Raw genomic sequence first — 24407 nt, 5'->3', positions numbered from 1 at the left:
CTATCGGCCCCATACCCACCCGAGAATTCTAATGGTGGTCTACACGTCCCTTTCTGTTCTATTCCAAGGGCTGGTGCCAATTACTGTCCTTCAACGCCCACTGTACGGCGGCTCTAACGTCGTCCACGATAGCGGCGGGCTCCCACGTGGGCCGACGGCCGTCTTGGTCTTTATACACGCCCGTCCGCGTCAACAGGCTGACCCAGTTGATCCCGTGCGCGGACTCGTAGGTGTTGGCGCCTCGGATGTCGCTCTCGGGGTTGTCCCCGACCATGTAGACGCGCTTCAGTTTGGTTGGGTGATGTTTGCCCAAGAGCGACTCGCGGTACCGGATCAGCTGCTTCTCGGCGAACGAGTACGTCGTCTTGTGCGGCTTGCCGATGACGCGCTTGTACAGCTTGGGCGCCTTGTGGTGGTTCTTGTGGTACGTGACGGCGCGCCACAGGCCCTCGAGCGCCTCGCGGAAGCCACCCTGGCCCAGCCGCGACAGGTGGTAGTCGGCCGCCCAGAGCAGGTCTGGGTTCGAAAAGTATAGCGTCGGCTGGCCGTCCTGGAGGAAGCCGCTGTTCGGCAGTGAGAGGTCGCCGTTCTTGGTCGAAAACGTCCCCAGGATGCCCTCGCGCGACAGCATCACGTCGAGGATGACTTGCATGTCCAGGCCCCAGTCGCGCGGGTCGTTGTAGACGAAGACGGCGTCGATTTTCAAACTGTCGGCCGGCGATGTCGGGTTGATCGGTTTGGGCAGCGGGCGCGCAAACGAGGCATAGTAGTCGCGCTGGAAGGGCTTGCTGAACGGCCAGATCTCCGGATGCGCCATGTATATATCCCCGGGCGTCACGACGTTTGTAAAGCCGTACTGTTCAGCCACGTCCCTGCAGCGCCCGTACTCGCCTCCAACCACCATGATGCATTTGTGTCGCAGGCTGTCTTCTCCATGGATCAGCTCGGCGAAGGGTGTGTGCGACTGTATAAAGTTGGAGGTATCGAGGGGTACGGAGAGGGTCGAGGAGAGATCTTTGACTCGTTCTGATTCATGCTTGCCGCCGCCGTTGGTGAGGAGCATGAAAGGGATCCGATGGCGCTGGAGGAATCGAAGCGTCGACGAGGCATGGGGGATTGGCTTGGAGCTCCGGACGAGGACACCGTCGATACTATTATTTCAAGACATGATCAGAATGGGAGCCACAATATGGACGCGCGTGCTTCATCGTACTCGAAGGCGAACGCAAAGTCCGGAGTCCTTTCCTTGCTGCTATCGCTCTGGAACGAACGTCTCGGGGGGTGTAGCGGTCGGAGCCACAGGTTCTGGAAACATGCTTGCGGGAAGGAGGAGGAGAGAACTGGGCGACCCAGGGACCTCGACATGAGGCCCAAGCAAGGCACCCGCATTCTCAACAATGGTCATCGCCTCTCCTCCAAGTGCGTGGGCTGGTTGAAGGGAAGGGCATTGGACACGGAGAGTCGCAGTTTGTAAAGTGTGGGGCGGGGTTACTATGTGCCAGCGCTGCCCTTGGGTGGCCCTTGGGTGGCCCTTATCGCGGCGCCACGTTACCTAATATCTGCAAGTAGTAAGCTCGAGCGAGACGCGTAACTTGCTCGCTTGTAATTAAAAATGGTTGTTGAATGACATGATGTGGCGGTTGGTGTTGTCAGACACCTCACGGCCACTATTTGGTACCTACATATATAGGTGGCTTGAGTGCGCTATGAAATACCTGCAGTGCGAGGAGGTCGCTAACTCTTCAGCCAAGTCGCAGGATTGACGGGGCGTTCCAGTACTTGTATACAACTCAATCCGCTGCCTCCGTATTAAGCTTCAGGCGGCTCGCTGTTGTACCCGTGCTTATCACGCTTGAAAGTTAAATACTTGTGCAAGTAGACCAGGGAATTGTGGCCACCCAGAGACACACCCGGTAGCGATCCACCAGCCTAAATAGGTAATGCCAAAGTCTACCTTTGTGTACTTGTCAGAGGATCAAAAGAAGGATGACATCTTCCAGGACTAAAATCCAGTAGGATTTGCTTGGTGATAGGCAGTGAAGACTGAGAGCGTTGCAGTTTTGGGTCTGACCCTGTCGCGGATGGACAATTCTCTAGTGGACCATTGTGCAACTGGTTCATGCTCAGTACAGTCGATCCGCCTCCTAACATGTGGGATGTGCAAAGTCTGCATGTTGCAGATGCAACACGGTGGGCAACACAGTGGGATGATACGTCGCAAGCGATATTCTCAAGGCTTCAGTTGTGGCAGAGACGACCATTCGCTCCATATTGTTGGTGTGGTTTGACACAATGCACAAGAAGGCTCCATAATTTACCCGAAACATGTCCACTGAGGTAGGAGTCCATGCAGGGGAAGCCATCCACGAGCTGCTATTCTTATCTTGCGACACTCGGAAACAGATTGAGCATATACGACTCACCACTGAGCCTCATCTGAGGAAAAGGACCTCAGCAGTTGAATGTGGAAAATGTAGCCTCGTACAGTTTCGCTTGTGCACGAGTAGCAGGAGCTGTCAACCCTTGACTCGTAAAAGGCAATGGTATACCAATGCTGACGATCAGCGGGGCCGCGGGTATCTGCCGTTGGGCCTCAACTGAGAACCTCCTTTTACTTGGAGTGGACCAGGTTCCTGCTGGACGATAATGGCACAAAGGGAAGTGTCGATGTGAGTTTTACTCGTGCCTGTATTTTGACAGAAAGGGCGTCTGGCTATATTAGGAGCCCGGCGTGACCGACACACAGAATCTGACCGTAGATGTTGTGTAAGTGGCGTTGATGTGGTGACAGGAGTCGCTATGAGGTGACCATCAAGCATAAATGGCATTATTCCATTGTTGTCTTGCCGGAAAGGAGAGGCGCACTGGGAGGACAAGGGTTGCAGATTAACTGGGACCGGATGACAAGATATACCTCGTACTCGCTACCAGGCACAAAGTACTGCACGGAAGAGCCATGCCGGGGCGTGTGGCGGAGCGCAGCGAAATGCCAAGCCGGAAAAAAGAGAAGGCGAGTGGGTAGAAAAAGGAGGCACCGCGCAGCTGCTATTCAAGGGTGGGGACCACGTGATAAATGGGTCAGAAGCCACAGTTTCTTTCAACCTCCAACCAACTTGCTCCATCGTTCCAAATTTCCAGTTTTCCCAAAATTTTCCCTTCAACGGTTCGTTTCTCAGCTCTGGACTATTATGCAACGTTCAGAGGCCCAACAATCTATTAGGCGCTCTCGGCAACTCCTCTGTGCTGGCCTGAACCCTGCTTGAGTACACAGTGTGAACACATACTCGAGGCACGAATGATGGGTAGCGTGTTGTTCTTGTGATCGCGTATCCCGGGGCACTGCTCGCGTCACATGCACCCGCACACCACCAGCATCGATACAAGGATAGCAGCAAGGGAAGCGCCCTCGCTAAACTCGCGAAGTCTTTTATATCTCGATCCCTGGAATCGTCCTGCGGTAAGCTCAATCAAAATCACCATGGAGGAGGCTCTCAAGCGTGGGAAGTACAGTAATACGAGCATTTGCCCAGTGGGTACAATGATGACAAACGTACAGGTAGCGAGCAAAATCCCATTCACATGGTGTCCGGTTCTGCCGCTGATATGACGAAGGCCACAACGCCATGTTACAGGGGAGGCCCTTGCTCGATTCATCGCTTTTACAACGCCAAAACTGCTCGTCAACTTATACCCCCGTAAGAATGATTGGACTATAGTCTTCAAGACGAAGAGAACAGTATAGCCCGGGCAATGTCCCCTGCTGTTCTGGTTCGCCAACAATTGCTCCCCTGTTCAAAAAATTCGTGGGTTATCCTGCCTTCCACCCCTCTGTCTCCAGCCTTATGGATCACTTTGGCGTCCACCCTCTAGACTCAGCACTTATCGCTCAACCACACCATGGCATGGCCACACTGCCATTTTTTCATTCCATGACTATCTGGCTGTCTCATAATACCGTGTTTTGGGCAGACCAGGATTGTCAGCTCATAGCCATTTCTGTTTATGGTCTGGACAGGGATGGCCAGCCATGAGCTGTTTTGGCATGAGCTATCCTTCAACTTTCACGAGTTCCAATCCCAACAAGAGTTTCCAGTATGTGGGATTCTCAGCGTGGGTCATTGCAGCCTGTTCCTGGATCCTTCAGGTTCCTCCCGTCACAAAACCCGCTCAGGGTTTGCCACGACACATGAGGCTCGTGCATGGTTGGCAGCAGAACTTCCATCGCAATGCTTACCATGTCTCATAAGTCTCCCCACCTGCTGGGTTGTGTGACGAGGGCTACGCCGGGTCATCTTCTCATTTTCGATCGAACTTTTGCAGTCCACAGTCATGGGGACAGGGCCTGAGCTCGTTCTCATCATTTCCTTATCGCGTTCGAACGTGATGGAGGACAGGGTGTGTGGTAGGCTGAGCTGCGAGAAGGAAATTCTCGATTCTTCTTCCCCGTCCCCCTTCCCCTTCGCTCTCCATTTGATATGACTTTCCCTTATACCCTCTCTCCATTCTCTATGGCTTGACGTCTTCCAGTCACTCGCTACTATTACGGTTGCCACGCTCGCTTTCACGGTTACCGTTGTTCCAACTTTCCTGTCTTTCGTTTTGTTTCATCGCTACAACATGCTTTTTAATACTCTCTCTTGGGCCACTTTTCTGTTTTTGTCGAGCTGCAGGGCACTCAGATATGATCCAGCTTTCCTTCAGTATAACCTCAACCAGAATCAAACAGCAGAGAATCCTTTAGATTACTGGGGAGAATGGAAAGACCATCAGTACCACCCCTCGCCGTCGAACTGGCGGTTCCCTTTCTATACCCTGTTTCTCGACCGATTCGTCAATGGTGACCCCAGCAACGATAATATCAATGGAACAGCATATGAGCACGACCCAAATTCTAATCAGATGCGTCATGGAGGCGATCTCCAGGGCCTTGTTGATACACTGGACTATCTCCATGGAATGGGTGTCAAGGTATGACTGCAGTATCACCATCAATGTATCCTGCTAACCAGCACAGGGATTGTACATTGCTGGCTCTCCCTTCATCAATAGTCCATGGGGGTACGATCAATACTCGCCGCTCGATCTATCGGTCTTGGACCAACATTTCGGTACCATCGACATGTGGCGATCCGCTATACAAGAGATACACGCTCGCGGTATGTACGTCATCCTGGACAATACATTCGCTACGCTAGGTGACCTCATCGGATTCGACGGTTACCTCAATACTACGACCCCCTTTACGCTGTCGGAGCATCAAGTGCAGTGGAAGTCTGACCGCCAGTATCATGACTTCCATATCGGGAATAATTATAACAAGACATGTCAATACCCAAAATTCTGGCTGGAGACGGGATTTCCTGTTGGCGAAGATGTGACGAGCCAAATGATTGGCTGCTACGATAGTGAATTTGACCAGTATGGCGACACAGAGGCTTTCGGCGTCTTTCCAGATTGGCGTCGTGAACTGTCAAAATTCGCTTCCGTTCAAGATCGTCTGCGTGAATGGCACGAACCTGTTCGGCTGAAGATCGAGAACTTTTATTGTATGATGATCGCGCAGCTTGACATTGACGGATATCGGTATGACAAGGCCACGCAGTCCACGGTTGATGCCATGGGATACATGAACGATGCAATGCGCCGGTGTGCTCGTCGATTTGGCAAAGACAACTTCTTCACCCCCGGTGAGATCACTGGTGGGAATGTCTTCGGGTCGATCTTCTTGGGCCGTGGGAGACAACCTGACATGATTCCCGAAAATTTGACCATGGCTGCCACAATGACCAACAATTCGGCAGACAAATATTTCCTGAGAGACCCCGAACATGGTGCGCTCGATGCTGCCGCCTTCCACTACACAGTCTACCGCACTCTGACTCGCTTCTTGGGTATGGATGGTAACCTGGAAGCTGGTTACGACGCGCCCCGTAACTTCGTGGACATGTGGAACACCTTTCTTCTAACTAATGACTTTGTCAATCCTAATACTGGGAAGGTCGACCCCAGGCACATGTACGGAGTTACGAATCAGGATGTCTTTCGATGGCCCTCTATCACCAATGGTATCCATCGCCAGTTGCTGGGTCATTTCATAACCACAATCCACATGCCTGGCGCTCCTCTCCTGCTATGGGGCGAGGAGCAGGCGTTCTATATTCTGGACAACACAGCGTCAAATTACATCTTTGGTCGACAAGCAATGTCCTCCGCGACTGCCTGGCAAACTCACGGATGCTACAGTCTCGACTCCACACAGTTCTTCAAAATGCCGCTGAATGCATCGCGTCATGGTTGTCAGGACGATACAGTTAGCTATGACCACAGAGATCCGTCACATCCCGTCCGCAACATCATTCATCATATGAACCAACTTCGAGAACAGTTTCCTGTCCTGCAGGACGGCTTTTTCTTGCAACAACTGTCCAACCAGACTCAAGAGATCCAATACCCTGGCTCCGGTAACGTGACAACCGAGACGGGTATGTGGTCAGTGATGCGCTCCGCATTTCCTGGTATTCAAGATCTTGGTTCTGCTGGCGCAGGCAATCTTCCCGTATGGCTCCTATATTCGAATGCAAATGCATCGACCACGTATACCTTCGACTGCAACAACAATGATACAGCTCTGAATACCACGAGTCTGATCGCACCATACGACGCTGGAACGATCGTCAAGAATCTCTTCTACCCTTACGATGAGCAGACTCTTACCGACAGCGTCCATCATTTGGGAATCAACGGGTCAACAAATCCGAACGGTTGTCTGAGTAGCCTGCACATGGCCGCCTACGACTTTAGAGCCTACATTCCATTGGATCAGTGGGTAGGTCCGAAACCAATGATCACCAAGTTTGTCCCTGGCCATGACGTTCGCATTGAGTCCAAGGTCGGCGCGAATGGCACGGAGTCCGTCAATATCGAGCTTCAATTCTCGGTGGAAATGAACTGTGAAAGTGTTACGAATGGCATCACGTTCAATTCCACTACTGAACTAGGGACAACTCCTACCATCGACCAAGCTAGTGTCCAATGCACTAATCTTGCAGACCCTGAAGCTCCTCCATATGTCGGTGCGATTGCATCAACCTGGTCCTGGTCGGCCACACTAAACAATGTAGCCAACGGCATACACGCAATTTCCGTCCGCAATGTCTCATCTGAAGCTGGGGAACCTACAGATGCTGTTGATCGTTTCCTCTTCCGTATTGGACAGAGAGACAATCCCATGGTCTTCACAAGAGCCGCGAACTACTCGTCCAGTCTTCTTACCAAGAGCAAGAATGGATCCCTGGTCATTTCACACACGGCGGCTGGAGCGGACAAATGGCGATATTCTACGAACTGGGGATCATCCTTCTCAGAGTGGATGCCCTATACTGGCGGCAAGACGCCAATTGAGAAGCAGGCTTGGACTGGAACCAAATTGCAGTCCTGGAAAGGTACGCATGTCCGCGTGGAGTATTTCAGCCGCCTCGCTGGTAGCAGCGACCATATCCAACAGGGCGATGTCGGCTTCAGCACTCCTCGGAGGTTTCCTCATCTTTTCTTGAACGGGCCATACAACCAATATGGATTCGACGCTGGACTCGACGGCAAAATGAAGCTCGAAGGCAATTCAACATGGACCCGTCATTTCATGACTGAATGGAGTCTGAAGGGTGCGCTGGCCCAAATCAATGTTTGGGGCCTCAATCCAGATGGCAGACCCGATCAGACAATTGTCATGGGAGATGCCGATGGAGACTCAGTTCTCGATCGTCTTCCTCCATCATCGCTCGCCGCAGTCGTCTTGAACATCACCCAACCACCCCCCAAGCCGCATTTGGGATGGAGAGTTGTCATAGATGATGGCAGTCTGCATTTCAAACTGGTGCCCTCCGGCAATATGTGGACTCAGCTTATCCTCTATGTACTTCTCTGGACCGTCCCTATCATCACAGCAGCCTTTGGCGTCTGGTCATTTATGCAATCATTCTACCAAATCAAGTTTAACGAGGTTGGCATATCGGAGAAATCTGGACTGATCCCTGCAGTCTTCAAGAGGCAATTCAAAAAGCTAGTCGACGAGGAAGCACCTCCGAGTGGTATCCTGGCAAAGTTCTCCCGTAAACCGAAATTCCTGCAGCCATCGGACACCGTCATCGACCAGCAGAAGAGGCGCATCGTTCTGATCGCAACGATGGAGTACGACATCGAAGATTGGGGTATCAAAATCAAGATCGGGGGTCTCGGCGTCATGGCACAACTCATGGGCAAGAACCTGGGCCACCAAGATCTCATCTGGGTTGTACCCTGTGTTGGAGGCGTCGACTATCCAGAAGATGAAAAGGCGGATCCCATGACAGTGACAGTCCTCGGCAAACCATACGAAGTCCAAGTCCAGTATCATGTTCTGCGCAATATCACTTACGTGCTGCTCGATGCACCCGTCTTCAGGCAGCAAACCAAGGCCGAGCCTTATCCACCTCGAATGGACGACCTGTCTTCGGCCATTTACTATTCGGCGTGGAATCAATGCATTGCCCAAGCCCTCAATCGCTTCCCCGTGGACCTATACCACATCAACGACTACCATGGCTCTGTCGCTCCACTGTACCTCCTCCCGAGGACAATCCCTGCTTGCCTGTCCCTGCACAATGCCGAATTTCAGGGTCTGTGGCCGATGCGAACAAAGCAAGAACGGGACGAGGTGTGCTCCGTCTTTAACCTGTCTCCCGAGCTGGTGCAGCGGTACGTTCAATTTGGTGAGGTATTCAACCTTCTCCATGCCGGAGCGTCGTATTTGAGAGTCCACCAACAAGGATTCGGAGCAGTGGGTGTGTCCAAGAAATATGGAAAGCGGTCATATGCCCGGTATCCCATCTTCTGGGGATTGAAGAAGGTTGGCAAGCTGCCAAATCCCGACCCGTCTGATACTGGCGAGTGGGATAAGAAGCTCCCCAACGAATCCGAGATCCAGATTGACCCAGAATTTGAGGCCGCGCGACCTGAATTGAAGCGTCAAGCTCAGGAATGGGCTGGCTTGGACCAGAATCCCAACGCCGAGCTGTTCGTTTTCGTCGGACGTTGGTCGATGCAAAAAGGTGTCGACCTGATTGCAGATGTGTTCCCGTCGATTTTGGAGTCGAATCCAAATGTCCAGCTCATCACCATCGGGCCCGTCATTGATCTATACGGCAAATTCGCAGCACTCAAATTGGAACGAATGATGAAGCTGTATCCTGGTAGAGTCTTCTCCAAGCCAGTCTTTACAGCTCTACCTCTGTTCATCTTCTCTGGAGCCGAGTTTGCGCTTATCCCATCGAGAGATGAGCCTTTTGGGCTCGTCGCCGTCGAATTCGGTCGCAAAGGTGCCTTGGGAGTTGGAGCAAGAGTTGGAGGACTGGGCCAGATGCCCGGCTGGTGGTACACTGTCGAGTCTACGACCACTGCCCATCTGCTCCATCAATTCAAGCAGGCTATCCACGAGGCCTTGAGCTCGAAGACGGAGATCCGGGCCTTGATGAGGGCTCGATCGGCCAAACAGAGGTTTCCAGTCGCACAATGGGTCGAAGACCTCGAAATCCTGCAGTCCACGGCCATTCGCATCCACAACAAGGTCGAAGCTACAAAGCATCATAGTGCTGCCGCAGATCTTTGGGGATCGTCTGTCTGGAATACTCCTGGCGGATCGGGTGCAGTCACGCCAGCGGGTTTCCACACTCCCACATTGGGCCAGTCGCGGTTGACAAGCTATGCAGCCTTACATTCCCTCACCACGCGTCTCAGGAATCTGGGTCACAGCCGAGAACAAAGCCAGGACACCGCCGTCGAGCGTCCGAGCTCTAGTCACTCGCGAGCAGCCTCTGGCCTTTCCCGCTCAGCATCCCTTGGGTCACGCAGAGGTCCTGGCCACGTTGATACCCAGGACGAGCACGATGGAGAGGAACCACACACACCTTCACTTCTCCCTCCTGTACCGGATGTTGAAGGAGACGACACTGGACTTGGAACAGCCACCACACAAAACCCAAATGAAAACTCGGACGAAGACGACGACGACATGGACAGCGATTTCGAGGATGACGATGGAGAAGGCCTCACGATACCTATGCAAACATCCGGGCGATATCAGCGTCTGGCTGTGAATGACGATTCTCCGTACTTTGCACAACCGAGTCATACACGCCGATCAAGCAGAATGGCGGGCCTGGAACTCAGTCCCTTACCCAACAGTCCCGGTTACCATGCTCACACGCCTGGGCCAGGCACACCTAGACCGGAATCAGGGCTTCTTATCCCACCACCCGCTTTCACAGAAAACAACCGCGTCTCAAGTACCAACTCGCTGCTGTCCATGAACACTATCGTTGGAGAGAAGACCGACTTCCAACTGCAGAAGGTGGACCCATTCTTTACGGACAGCAACGGTGAATTTGCGAAAGCTTTCGAAAAGAAGCTTGAAGATCTCAAGGGAAACAACTCGGAATCTGCGACGTGCATTGAAGAATTCCTGATCAAGTCGGAGAAGCAATGGTTCGACACCTTCCGCAATGTCAAACTTGGAAGGCATACCATTCCCTCAAGTCGCACGAGCTTCCACACCCACCGCGAGTCTCGCCCGACGTCGGCTGCCCCATCTATCTATGGAGGCAACACCGACCCTGACTCTCAACCGGACCCGAACAATCTAGCGGACGAGTTTCTGCTAGGCAAGGACTACAAGCCACCTACTGGTCTGAGGAAATGGATGCAACTACGCGTTGGAGATTGGCCTGTATATGCCTTCTTCATGGGATTTGGACAAATCATCGCGGCCAACTCTTACCAGATCACTCTTTTGACAGGAGAGGTTGGTCAAACAGCGGCCAAGCTCTACTCTGTTGCCTCCATCTATCTCGCCACGTCGATTTGCTGGTGGCTACTTTTCAGGCGCTTCCAGTCGAGACTTTGCCTGTCTCTGCCCTTCTTCTTCTACGGTCTGGCATTCATTCTGATCGGAACTGCTCATTATGGCTCGACAGTTGGCGGCCGTGGATGGATTCAGAACGTGGGAACGGGCATGTATGCTGTGGCTTCGTCGTCCGGCTCCATTTTCTTCGCCCTCAACTTCGGCGACGAAGGCGGCGCGCAAGTCAAAGCATGGGTGTTCCGAGCCTGCGTGATTCAAGGTACACAGCAGATCTACGTCGTGGCCTTGTGGTACTGGGGTGCATATCTCAATCGACGCACGGTCGACGCCCTCGTCGCCACTCCCGACCCCATTTCGTCGACCTGGAAAATCACAGCCATCACCCTCCCGATTGCGGCTCTCCTCTGGTGTATCGGCCTGCTGATGTGGTTCGGTCTACCCAACTACTACCGACAAGCCCCCGGCAAAATGCCGAGTTTCTATAGAAGCTTGCTGCGCCGCAAGATTGTTCTGTGGTTCTTCGTCACAGTCCTCATCCAGAATTTCTTCCTGTCCGCTCCATACGGCCGGAACTGGTCGTTCCTCTGGAGCAGCTCGCACACCAAGACCTGGCAGGTCCTCCTCCTGGTCGTCTTGTTCTTTATTGGCGTGTGGGCGGCGTTTCTGTGGCTATTTGGCGTGCTTTCCAAGTCGCACAGCTGGATCCTGCCGCTTTTCGCCATTGGTCTCGGAGCACCTCGCTGGGCCCAGATCTGGTGGGGCACCAGCAATATAGGCCTCTATCTTCCCTGGGCGGGCGGGTACACGGCTTCGGCGCTTGTTTCCCGCGCGCTGTGGCTGTGGCTCGGCACCCTCGACGCCATCCAGGGCGTGGGACTGGGCATGATCCTCCTGGCCACACTGACGCGGGTGCACGTCGCCTTCACTCTCGTGACGGCACAAGTGCTGGGTTCGGTGGCGACCATTGTCGCCCGAGCCGTCGCACCGAACAAGATCGGCCCTGGCCCCATCAGCCCCGACATCAGCGGCGGGGTGGGTCCGATCTGGCAAGCCTGGTTTTGGATCGGACTGGTTGCCAATCTGAGCATCTGTGTCGGGTATTTCAAGGTAAGAGCTTTCCTCGTCATTGCAACAACGCGTTCTTTTTGGATAATCAGTGATCTAACATTTCTTGTTTTCCCCCTCACAGTTCTACCGCAAGGAGCAATTGAGCAAACCATAAGCGGACCCGAGATTGAGCGCCGTTGTATTCCGGTGTGTAATGATTCGATCTTGGGATGGCTAATGAAACAATGGATATACGGGTATGGGTATGGGTATGGGTATAAATATGGATATGGATATGGATACACGGGATATAGAAATAGAATTAAAAGGACGGACAGGATGTACAGGATGTACAGGATGTACAAGGTCAAGGATGGAACTTGAGGTAACAGGACATCCAGACCTGTCGAGATATATCGGTACATATACTTAGTGGGAAGGGGGATCAGACTTGTGGGCCGGACTTGGTACGTATATGTATATGTATTTCTACCGAGTACCGTGTACACGGACGGACGAGTACATACGTACATAAGAGATTGTTTAGTTCGTGTCTCGTCTTTTTTGGTGTTTGTGTGTTCTGTTCTCTGTCGGGGGTTCTTCTGGGTTGCTATTGTATGTACAAGTCATGTATGTGCCCATCCGTGCCTGCTTGTATATGTGTACGAGGTATATACCCCAGGGGTGTCTGTATGTATGTCATCAGGGGGATACAGCCTTGTCACGTGCAATCCATCTATTCCCCCCTGGCCCCTCTCCTCGAAAATCACCATTGTCATCACCTCGGACTTGTACTTGTTCCTCCGCATGGCTTACCCACATACTCGTACGTACAGGCCGAGGCGAATTACGTCCAGTTAACTAACTGCTTTGTATACATGTGTACTGGGACACTCTGGACTCAAACGGAGCAAGTGTCGAGGATGTAGTCGCCAGTGTCATCTGTTCCCGCTACAGATTTACAGACATGGTTTTCATCCTGTCACTACGGAGCGAGTTTTGTACCTGCTTTGCTTCGTGCCTGAGATATATCGGGGGTATAGTAATGGTTTCTCGGTGTGGTGTAGCAAAAATGATGAATGTTCTTCCCTTTCTCGCTCGCTCCTAACATCTCTGAGACTCACTCATTCACTCACTCGCTCAATCAAAGTTCTCTGAGTCTCTCGGTGCGTGTTCATCCTCACAACACTGCCTCAGCCATTACCAGACGACGCCTTCAATGTTGACGACTCCAACTACCACAATGTCTGGTGCAGTAACGAAATATATACATACCGTCAAACATTGGTGGACAGATCGAATGGAAAATACTCACCGCCGTACATTGATTCGCGTAGTCAGCTGAAGGAGGCACGCCTGGCACCCACCTGGGACCCTGGCCCTGATGATTGATGGTAGCATTGATCAAGAGCGAGTGCATATTTGGAGACGACTCACACTCACTGACACTTCCTACCGCAGCTCGGTGATCACGCATTGAACGCTACAGGGGTACAGAGCGAACATTTCCTATTTGATGATTGAGCTGAGGACAAACGCAGCGGCGCTTCTGCTCTGGTTGCCGCTTTCCCCCCTCCAATTGATTGCTGCCCCCGACTGCGCAAAATCGTGTTATTCAACGAACAAAAAGATTCCGAGCTTGTCAGTAGTCCTCTGTGTAAGCCATCTGACCAGAAAAAGGCTTGGAACGGGAGCTATGAATACTCCGAGGTAAAGTCCACGAAGCATTGATATTATTGAGGTCAAAACAATTCCTGACAAGCATGATGAGGCTGGAGCAGAGTAACCAGTAGTGCAGACGTGACCAGCTTGTGGAAGGCATATCTAGCTGGGACAGGCCAAACCCAGGCCATGACGATGCAGTGGGCATAGTGCTTGAGATATGATGAGCGTGACGATGATCAACATGCGTTCGTGCCACAACCTCGTCTGCCCACAAGAGCAAATGCAATGATCTGGAGATAGGTGCATTGGACAAATGTGTCAGAGGCCGGATTGGAGCCTGGCAGCAAATGCGTAGAAACTGGCGTTTATGTAGATGCCGCCTTGGTGGAAGGCTTGGACAATCATGGACCATGCTGATTCGACACTTGAAGATCAGCATGAGTACCCAGATGAGGAGATGGTCGATGTTATGTGGATTCCAACAAATGGTCTGTCTCTTGGCTGAGAATGAATCGGCCGGGGCCAAGAAGTGATAATGATTACTTCTAAATTCAGCGCCCCAAGACTTAGGATCATTTAGACCGATCACCTAGAGCTGCAGACGTCTTCGAGAATCGGCCGCATCTGAAAAAGTCTTCGTGTGGGGGCTATCGCCGGAACCAACAGCACGGACACCGAACAAGTTCGTCAGCACAATATGCAGCTTCGTCAAGACCTGAGTTATGCAAGTCAGATGCCCCGATGCTTCGCTTCGACATGCCTTGGACGCTTTCTGGCCTGTACGTGTGGAATGGAGAAAGATATTGGGGTCAGACCGCCAAATGAAGTAGTCGGCAGTTTCCACAAACGGCCCGCATATCCTTGAGGTATCTTGACCGATGGACCTACCTAGGCACAGGGGCCATTGGAGTGAGGCTTGTAGAAGTGTTCTGAAATGGAATAGCGTCGGGCATCCCGCTAAGGTGGTTGGTTGCTGACTGGCTGACATATCTCTCATCCTTTTGAGGGTACCAAGGCCGATATAGAATCTTCTCGATAAATGCTCAGACGGTGCCGCAAGATTCCCCATTGCGTGGTGAACTGGGCTGAAGGAACCTTCCGCTAGCAGATACTTCCAAATGGTCTCTGAGCTCATCCAATGCCCAGTTCTCCGACAGAGAAAACAGGGAACCGAGGCCGTCTCTGATTGGTTGGTGAGCTTTGACTTAGCTGCAGAACTGATGCTATACTTATCTCGCAGCCATGTTGGTTGTAAGGCTGGACCACGGAAATGTCTTGTGTACCTGCATTAGGCGTGGCAAAACTCACCGATTGGCTGCCCGTCAGTTGTTGTTATGAGGCTGCTCCAGCAACAGATGTAATGGGCAAACCGCCATGGTCTTTGGTCTGAGCGTTTCCCAGGATGCCATGACGACAGGCCATGCCTTTGATGAGAAGATGCACAGATCTTAGTCATTTGGGGGCGAGGGATCCTGCTCTAACCTCATGGCGGACTGGCAGTTCGGATTGGTTGCAGTACGAGGCCAATATAGATGTGGATGTCGATCGGGCGCGTGGTAAACAAGGCAAAGAGGGGTCCGGGCTTCTAACTGCCGATAGAACCATCGTCTACTAGGAAACAGCCTAGAACGTTCGCGCGAGGAGCTGTGCTGGTCGTGGTTGTGGTTGTATTGTCGGAACACAAATATGACGGGTGTGGGACAGATCGACCTGCAGCAGACCGTCGTGCTCTTACGCCTTGTTTCTCGATATGCAAGACTAGCGGGCCACGTTGCACAAGATGGAACGGAGAATTTGTTGCAAACGGGTTTGCTCGTGGAGAAACCTGGTCTGTTGATGTGCAACTTTCAGGTTCTGCTGGCCAAGGACGAGGGGTGGAAGGGTTGGCGGTCGGGTCCGAGACACGGCGAAGATCAATGAAGATGAAAATCATAACTTTGCTCGTTGAAGATCGACAGGATAGGCGTGACGTGCGCGACTTGCTCCTCGGGTCTCGCACATGGCGAATCAGCAGGGAGATAAACAATTTGCTTAAGGTTGTATCCCCCTTAAAAGAGTGTTTTGGGTATGATGAGCCCCTTTTCTTCCAGGCTTTTGCTCTTTTGCGTTATCGTCCAATCTCTAACAGCGGACCTCGAGCCTATCGGTGGGCGGGGCCACCATGAGGCTTGATTGCAGCCGTAAATTGACGCGTATCGGGAAGCGCGATTTCAGGAAGATGAAGGTGGAGCATGAGCCTCACACCGGCCAGGATGGTGCTATGATTGATTGTCGGACTGGTGTGAGGTGTGGCAGTCCGTGTACGAGTCTTTGTAGATAGGGAGGAAACCGGGAGAGCAGGGCGTCAACAACTCGTAATCCCATTTGGTCCCCTCACAAACTAACTGTCCATGCCTAAGTTGATGGAAAGAAATGATTTGACGCGTCGAGACCTGGGCGCAGTGCTTGCAGGGACGGGGAGGAGAGAAGAGCTGAATGCATAAAGGGCAGCTGAAGATCGTTGCTCCACCACTTCATGATACCGACGATAGAGGGGGCAGTTAGCAGAGATGTAAACGGCATATGGGTCGTTTGTGGAGGTAATGCGACTCCTGAGTTTCTGAGTAGGTTTTTTGTCTGTATTGAAATGATTGTGTGAGACGAATAAAATAAACTGACGGTGAAGAAAGGTGGACAATGGGGAACATGGATGAGGCTCCCAAGAATTGACGGGCTTTGGACTGCAGCGAATATCCTAGTGGCCCCCTCCCCTACCCCCCCAGCAAGAAGCCAGGGTCGCCCAAAGGTGGCTGTTAGTGGAACTCCCTAGGCTACTTGGCCACCACTAGGCATGTTATTTTTCTTAGGGCACCCCCCTAGGCGCGGGAGTCTAAAATGTCATCTGCAGGTGCATGTGGTGTGCCCGTAACAGGCTTTTAGCGGTGCCCATCTCCCCCAGTTTTCTCCCAAGGTTCAAAGTTGCCTTCTGCTCCCCTTTTGCCAGTCCGGCCCAGTGCCTGCCCTCCCTGTGTGCCTGCGGACCTTGCAAAATACTCAGCATCCTCGACTCTCGACCTTTGACCCTCAAAATCCCTCAATCAACTAATCTTGACACCTCTCGCTGACGATTTCCTCACTATCTCGCTCTGCACGACCTGCACTGGACTGCACGCTTCGTGTAACAAACCACCTCGATCTCCATTGTTTGGATTTCGCCCAATTCCGTTGTCAACACGGCGAATTCTTCCTTGTTTGCGGCTGGCAACAAACGACCACCACCAGTTCTTCGTTGGCCTTTGTTTTGACCACTCCCACGACCAGATCCGGAAACCTCGCGTTCAAAGTCAACCCTTGTTAATGTCCTAATTCAACTAGAACCACAATTAAACCGTCAAAGTGGCAGCGACTACACTGACTGTTTCGCCAGTCATGGCAAACTCGTGAGTCTCTCCCTCCCTGATCCTAGTCTGCCTGTTCTGACTTCCTTCAGCAGTTTTGCTACGGCATGGCGCTCCTTTTGGCATACCATGACCTCCAATGACCGTCATGCCTCCCACGACTCTCCTTACCGGACCGGTCAACACGTCCCCGTCGGTCAAAGTCGACATGCCCCCCTGACTTCGGTCGCAACCAGTGCCATTGAGTCGCACCAAGATCTCTCCCAGACATACCACGATGAAGCCAAACGACCCTCAGTCTCCTCTACTCAAGTTGCCCAGTCACCTGCCAGACCATACTCACCAGGTATGCGCTCTGTGTCGTCTCCTAAGCGCGTTGGACCAGACGAGGTGGTCTCCCCCGGCGAGATCCAGATGCAGAACTTTGCCGACGGCGCACCACCTCCCCCACCGGTGGCTCACTCTTGGAAGAAGATCGACCGCTGGGCAGAAAAGAATTATCCAGAGCTTTGGGATCAGCTTGGCGAAGGGTGTACACAGAACGACATCAACGAGCTGGAGCACGAGCTGAACATGTCCTTACCGCAAGATGTCCGCGAGTCCCTTGCCATCCATGACGGTCAAGAACGCGGTGGCAGACCGACTGGTATTATTTTCGGCTGCATGCTCCTCGACTGCGAAGAAATTGTCCAGGAATGGAAAAATTGGCAGATTGTCAACGAGGAATATCTGAGCGGTGCACGAAAGTCCTCCTACAGCTCCAAGGGTCTCACCAACGGCTCTTCCTCGTCAAGCCAGGCCAACGGCAATCGCTACTGGAGACAAGAATTGCTGGAGCGACAGGAATCGCAGCCCCCCAACGCCATTCAGAAAGCTTATGCTCATCCCAGTTGGATTGCACTAGCCAGAGATTGGGGCGGTAACAATATTGCCATCGATCTAGCGCCGGGCCCCATGGGCCGATGGGGTCAAGTCATTCTCTTCGGAAGAGACTACGATTGCAAATATGTTGTTGCGCGATCGTGGGCACACTTTCTGGCCACGGTGGCAGACGACCTGAGCACCGAGAAAGTCTTTGTGGATGAGGACACTGGCGAGCTGAAATTAAAAGAGTTCAAGACAGAGGCAGTCGAACCCCCTTATATGGATATTTTGCGCTGGCGAGCAGACCAGAAGTATGGACGGAGAGGACCAAAACGGAGATCTCAGCCAGCAGGATTGAACAACAGCTCGGTGGCGCAGAACGGCCGGCACTCTCCCTATAACAGTCCCGTCGTGGGCGAGGATAGAGGTCGATCGCCTCACCGGTTTTCCCGAGGAGCCACGGGTAGCCCCAGACACACAGTCAGCAGCCCCCTTGCGCGAGTTCAAGAAGAGATTGCCCAGCCGCAAGCCGTTCGTCCTGGTGGAGATGTGGTCAGGGACTTTGCCCAAGCTGCGGAAGATTCTGTTAGTGAAGGCAAGAAAAGAGCGGCCCCTGCGCCCATCGATTCACAACTGGCCACTGCCGCCAAGCAAACGGGAGAGAAACTGGTCGATGTCTCGACACCGGCGTCCTTGAAGAGCGCAGATTCCAAGGACTTTCCCACCACTCGACTCACCCGTGTCCTTACAGCTGGCAACAACGAAACACAGGACGACAAACCGAAAGAACCTGAACCCGAACCCGCACCGGAAGTGAAGGGCTTGGGTGTCAACGGGATCGAGGGAGAAATGAAGACGGTGTCGATTTAATCATCCTAGCTTGCATGTTTTTGTTTTCGACAACAGCTTGGCTCGGTATAAATGACGTCCAACGTCGCCTGGATACGGCGTTCTGGGACGCATTGACTATTGTATGCAAGCATCAACAGACTTATTTATCATGGAAGGCGCTCTTTCACTACACAGCCCCGGCGTCTCTGGCTTTAATTGTCGAAAGCTATCCCCTTTTGGCAAACTTTGTGGGTGGGATCAGGTGAAGGAAGTTAAACTTACTGTATGGGCACAGTTGGTGTTGAATTGGTGGAACCGATATTGCGGCGGGCAACGTACCAGAAAGCTCGATGACTCCTTTGGAGAGAACACGGCGCAACGCAGCGATCACAACACATTACCATGTAAAAAGAGACCGGGTGAATATCTAGCTGTCTGGACAGGGGGTGGAGAAGAGCACATCTGCAAAGAGAAAGCGACCAGCGTGGACAGTGACGGACGACGTTGGAAGGACTGGAAACAGAGAAGACTCGTAGGCAATCCAAACCCACTCTCTTCCATTTTTGCAAGGATTTTCCCGCTTCCTGGACCCCAATGGAATGTAGATGAATGTCTATGACCCCAGCTCGCCATCATTCCAGCACGATACAGAAATTGTTCCTGCCCCCTCCGGGGTTGATCTCCCTCTTTTTGAACACGGTGTCGTCGCCACCGCCACGGATCCACTCGTCTCGGGCCCCGGACCCGTCGAAGCGCCAGAGGCTGTAGTGTAGCTTGCGCGTCGTCTTGGTGTGCAGGTGTCGGTAGCCCAGCGAGTTGAGGATGGCGGCGAGGTGTGGTGGTGTGAGGTAGCGGCTGTTGTGGAGGCAGGGCGAGGGCAGGACGAGGAAGAGGCATGGGAGGAGTTGTGTTGGCGTTGGTGTTGGAGCTGGAGGTTGTGCGTGTGGTTGTGAGTGTGGTTGAGAGGAGGGGTGTGATGATGGTGATGACGGTGGTGACGGTGACGGTGATGATGGCGCAAAGAACAACGTCGTGCGCTTCAGCATCGCCCCCCGCTGTCTCGCGTCCGGCACGTAGTTCAACACCAGGCTGAGACTGAGCACGTCGTAATATCCCTCTCCCTCTCCCTCTCCCTCTTGTGGTGGCTGCTCGCCGTCCCTCACCGCGTCTTTGCCACCATGATTGCGTGCGACGCCTTCGCCGGGAAGCGGGAGCTGCATAAAGTCCATCTCTTCGATGCCCTCGGCCGAGCTGCGTAGATCGATGCGCCTCACGCGCGTGACGCCCTTGACGTTGAGGGCGTTTTGCGTGCTCAGCGCCCCGATCTCGAGGATTCTGATCGGGGACACGGTCGGTGGGGGGTCATGGGTTCCTAAAGCATGCCCGTCATTCCCATGGCCATCCGAGTCGTCTGCCTCGCCCTCACCCTGATCCTCATCCTCGCTTCCCTCCTCGTCGTCATCTCCGTCTTCGCCATCGTCATCGTCGTCGTCATCATGCTGGGGCTCCCGCCGCCGGGGTTTCTGCGTCCTCGACACCCTCCCTTCCTTCACGCGACTCTCACGCCGCGACCGGCGTAAAGCATCCTTGCGCCACTTCAGCTCTCCCTCCAACCAACGGACCAACACACGGCTGGAATCGCCGCCGCGCTCGGCGCTTTGCCCCGTCCGGCTCGCGAGCTGGTACGACCTCAGCCCGCCCTGCGCGGCGATCTGGGCCTCGATCTCGCGGACCTGGTCGACGTCGTCGCGCGCGCGGGCCCGCGCGAGCCGCTTCTGGAGTAAGTGGTGCGCGTTGATCAGGGCGCGGGTGTGTTTTGACGAGAGGGACAGAGGTGCCGCCGCTGCCGTGGGTACGGTTGTCTTTGTCGTTGTCGTCGTCGGCAGTGTCCTGGAAGAACCGAGGAGGAGAGGTGGCCGAGTCGATTTCAGCGATGACGGCGCCCTAGGTTTCGCCTTGCTCTTGCTCTTGGTATTCTTGCGTCGTTGCGGACCCTGGAGAGAGGCCATCCTGGACCACTCATCTCATGATCCGACTTCAATACATGCGAGGTATGTAAACGGTGACAGATGCCCGGGAAGCACTCGTATGTATAGGGCACCTCTTTGTCTTGGATTGAGCGACCTTGTTCTGTCTTATGGCGCTATGTGCGCTGGATCCTCGTGTGTGTTCTCGCCCTTGTGTGTTGTTAAATACTCTTTTGTGAAAGAAGTTCCCCTATGTGAAAACCCATGTTTGTAGTGGCCAATCACCGTCTTTGATATGGATCCGAGAGGCGCAAACTGCCACATTGGGGAAGATTTACTTTACTCTATTATTACAAGATACCTACCCAATGCCATAGTGGTAGGGGGCGCCTACAGTGATCGCGACGCGACGGAATATAACAGCAAACAGCATTTCATTCTATGCCGATGCGTGAGCTTTTGTCTTGATAATTATCAACGCCGGAGTGCAGGGTTCCCTTCCCACAGTAAGCAAGCCTGGTATCATTGATATCTCCGAGCCTTTTACCAGAGAAAAGCCTCTGAACTCCTCTCGTTCTGCTCATGTTATACATTCATCCCGGGGTCGTCAATCGTAATTATTTGTATGCGGGCCCTTACAACCATATCCAGTCCACGCTCTATCATAACCGGCGCCGTTTTTGCTCACTTTGCTCTAGCCTCATCGAATCTGATGGGGTTATCTCTTTTCGCTTGGAACCTTCTTTTATCGAAGCATCCCACTTCTTCCACGGGTTGGGATCCTTGGAGGGCGGATTTGATGGTGGCTTTTTTGAGCTGTTGAAGGGATTCTCCTTCATAACCTTCTTCTGAGCAATTTTGAACACGTTCCCCTTTGTCGGCGCATTCTCTTTCTCGGACGATGTTTCTTTTTTGAAAGAGAGGAGAGGAGTGGGCGAGTTGCTTGTCTCGGGTGTCTTTTTCTTTGCTTTGAAATCGAGCACAATCTTCTCTCCCTGCTCTCGTTTGATACCTTCGCCTACAATATCCCTGTCGTCATCTGGGTCCTCCTTGTCGTCTACAGCATCCCCCAACCCTTGACTCTTTGCCTTTCGGATCTGTTGTTCTATCATCCGTTGTTCACGAAGTTCGTCGCCTCGATCTTGTCGTTCCTTCTTTCGAATCGCCTCCTGGCGCCGGAGTGCCTCGGGACTATTGTCAATCCAACTGATTGTGAGCCCACTTGCACCGGTCTTGCTTTCGTTTTTCTCATCCTCGTCCACGCGGCATATCCCTTCTCTGCCTAGATACTTCGCAAACTCGGTCAGACTACTCCACTTTGTCGCATTCATATGAATGTGTTCCTTGTTTGAAATGTATTCTTGATAGAAGTGGTTCACGTTGACCTTTTTCTCCCCGTGGCCCGTCCGCAGGAGTTGTATGAAGTCGCGGAGGAACTGGTTGGAAAAGTCGTTGATGGCTTTTCGAGGATCTTCGCCGATCAGCTGCATTTGGCGGACGTGGGATTCCGAGGCGACATGGCACTTGAAACCGTTTTCATCTCGCATTTGCCGCTGACACGCTTGACAGTACCATCGCAACCGCTGAAGGCCTTTCGCCTTCATTTGGTTGGCGATGTGCTTCGTTGATCCCACTTCGGCTCGAGGCATGATTGCGGTGGTACAGGGTGGCCTAGAGAGAATGGTAGGAATGCGCAGACAACAGAACGAGTAGTATCATCAAAGAGCGACGACGAAGGGAAGTTCTGGATTGCAGGCGATGAGGAGGCGAAGTGAGGCTACTGCCAAGACAGCCTCGTCACATGATCCAGTCACGTGTAGCTGACTAATATGACGAGGCTGATAGGCATCAACTCAACCCAGGAAACAATCCTCTACAAGTACAAGTCAGTGCACTGACTCCGCGAATACCACCTTCCGAGGACTCTTCAAACTGCTGTGCAGAATCCAGGGACATTGTACTTCGGAAAACACCGATCAAGGACTGGAATGCACACGTGAGGCCTGACAAATCCAAGTTCGTCGAGAACCAATCAGGGTCAATGACTGTAGTGCATAACAGATTTCTAACCCTCGTATCGTCGACTTGTCGGGTCTGATATCTGACAGATATGCAAGAACATGGGCAGATTATACTGTCGTTGTGCAAATCGTTGATTTGGAGCGAATAGCATGGATGGAAATCATGATGGCGACATTTGGAGAAACACTGACACAATCAATCCGCTTCACTATGTGACTGTCTTCCAATGCTCCTGATAAAGGACGATTGTTGGTAACGCCCCCCCTTGATGCTATATCGTGCCTCTCAATTGACTACGCCGAGAACTTGACGGTAAATCTTTTCGCCTGCCCACTGATAAACACTAAGCCCTCAGACTTCGTCAATATCAACCATGTCAGCAACTATTACAGATACAAGGGCTTCAACGGCCAATGGAGTTGCAGACCCTCGGCAGTATGACTACAGCAATCTCAAACCCTACGTGCACCCGCCGGTGACAAAGGCAGATCTGCCCTGGGCAGAACTCGTCACGCTTGATCTCGAGGACTTTGGCCGCCCCGGCGGCAAAGAGCGGCTGGCCAAGCAGCTGGAACACGCCGTCCACCACGTCGGGTTCTTCTACGTCAAGAACTTTGGCCTGTCTCAGGAGGAGGTCGACCGGCAATTCACGCTGGCGCAGAATTTCTTCGAGCTGCCCGTGTCGGAGAAGGAAAAGTACGAGGTGCGCTACGCCGAGGCCGACTACAACGGCTGGAGACGGCCAGGACGCTCGCTGCAGTCCAAAGCGCGGGACAACGTCGAGATGCTCAACTTCCCCAAGTTCACAAAGGACTTTGTCGGCAAGTACGACTATCCCGACCTGATCAAGGCCCACCTGGGTGAGATCGAGGCGTTTCAGCGCGCCCTCCACGCCAACGTGGTGCTCCCGCTCCTGCGCCTCTTCGCCATCGTCCTGCAACTCCCCGACGAGGAGTACCTGGCCAAACAGCACACGTACGAAAAGAAGAGCGAGGACCATTCCCGATACATGCTCTATTACCCGCGCACCGAGGAGGAGTGGGCCGCGAGCGACTACGGCAGAGGGGGCGGACACACCGACCTGGGGACTGTGACGCTGCTGTTCCGCCAGCCCGTGGCCGGCCTGCAAATCCTCGGCGAGGACGGCAACTGGACGTACGTGTCGACCCAGCCGGGCACCATCACGGTGAACCTCGCCGACACCATCTCGCACCTCACGGGCGGCTGGCTCAAGAGCTCGGTGCACCGCGTCGTCGCGCCCCCCGAGGACCAGCGCCAGTACAAACGCACCGGGCTGCTGTACTTTGCCCGCCCGCACAACGACACGTTGCTGGTCCCCATCACGGACTCGCCCGTGCTGGAAAAGGCCGGCGTCAAACCCAGATTCGACCAGATCGTCACCATGGAGCAGTGGGTCAAGGCGAAGCAGACACTGCAGCTGAACCCGGACATTGCGGCCAAGAGGTGGGCCGAACGGGGAGACGGGACAGTCGAGGTTCTCGCAGGGTTCCGAGACCAGAAGTACAAGTCATAGACCCGGTGATGGCTTGCGTGCCATCGCTGTCTGTACCCTCGTAGACCTTTTTCATCGCACGAAAGCGTATGAACCATGAAGTAGACAAGAGGATGGCTGAGCTCTATTCAATATAATCCATGACTATCACACCCTAACTCAATAAACTATAGACTCTATACACGACTCTATCCCATCTCTGAGAATGCGTCAACAGATCAACGTAC

The 24407-nt window shown here is 53.1% G+C and overlaps 6 protein-coding genes across 6 annotated transcripts; 3 read left to right on the top strand and 3 right to left on the bottom strand.

The window, feature by feature from the left end:
* Positions 1 to 58: 58 nt before the first annotated feature.
* Positions 59 to 1063, bottom strand: AYO20_05140 (TIGR01456 family HAD hydrolase; the record flags this gene model as incomplete). Its single annotated transcript, XM_022643434.1, has 1 exon — positions 59 to 1063. The coding sequence occupies one exon, from the start codon at positions 1061 to 1063 to the stop codon at positions 59 to 61; it is 1005 nt and encodes a 334-aa protein (XP_022500533.1).
* Positions 1064 to 4027: 2964 nt separating this feature from the next.
* AYO20_05139 (hypothetical protein) lies at positions 4028 to 12116 on the top strand (the record flags this gene model as incomplete). Its single annotated transcript, XM_022643433.1, has 4 exons — positions 4028 to 4092; positions 4671 to 4968; positions 5015 to 12001; positions 12084 to 12116. 4 exons carry the CDS (start codon positions 4028 to 4030, stop codon positions 12114 to 12116), a joined length of 7383 nt encoding a protein of 2460 aa, XP_022500532.1.
* A 4898-nt stretch (positions 12117 to 17014) lies between these two features.
* On the top strand, positions 17015 to 18717 carry AYO20_05138 (hypothetical protein; the record flags this gene model as incomplete). The annotated part of the gene is made up of 2 exons (XM_022643432.1): positions 17015 to 17025; positions 17079 to 18717. The coding sequence occupies 2 exons, from the start codon at positions 17015 to 17017 to the stop codon at positions 18715 to 18717; spliced, it is 1650 nt and encodes a 549-aa protein (XP_022500531.1).
* Positions 18718 to 19310: 593 nt separating this feature from the next.
* Positions 19311 to 20687, bottom strand: AYO20_05137 (hypothetical protein; the record flags this gene model as incomplete). Its single annotated transcript, XM_022643431.1, has 1 exon — positions 19311 to 20687. The coding sequence occupies one exon, from the start codon at positions 20685 to 20687 to the stop codon at positions 19311 to 19313; it is 1377 nt and encodes a 458-aa protein (XP_022500530.1).
* A 620-nt stretch (positions 20688 to 21307) lies between these two features.
* AYO20_05136 (hypothetical protein) lies at positions 21308 to 22294 on the bottom strand (the record flags this gene model as incomplete). Its single annotated transcript, XM_022643430.1, has 1 exon — positions 21308 to 22294. The coding sequence occupies one exon, from the start codon at positions 22292 to 22294 to the stop codon at positions 21308 to 21310; it is 987 nt and encodes a 328-aa protein (XP_022500529.1).
* Positions 22295 to 23040: 746 nt separating this feature from the next.
* On the top strand, positions 23041 to 24201 carry AYO20_05135 (hypothetical protein; the record flags this gene model as incomplete). The annotated part of the gene is made up of 1 exon (XM_022643429.1): positions 23041 to 24201. The coding sequence occupies one exon, from the start codon at positions 23041 to 23043 to the stop codon at positions 24199 to 24201; it is 1161 nt and encodes a 386-aa protein (XP_022500528.1).
* Between the last annotated feature and the right edge of the window lie 206 nt (positions 24202 to 24407).

The sequence above is a fragment of the Fonsecaea nubica genome (genome assembly GCF_001646965.1).
Source record: "Fonsecaea nubica strain CBS 269.64 chromosome Unknown Scaff29, whole genome shotgun sequence".
Taxonomy (NCBI): domain Eukaryota; kingdom Fungi; phylum Ascomycota; class Eurotiomycetes; order Chaetothyriales; family Herpotrichiellaceae; genus Fonsecaea; species Fonsecaea nubica.
This window is presented reverse-complemented; position numbering and strand designations above follow the sequence as displayed.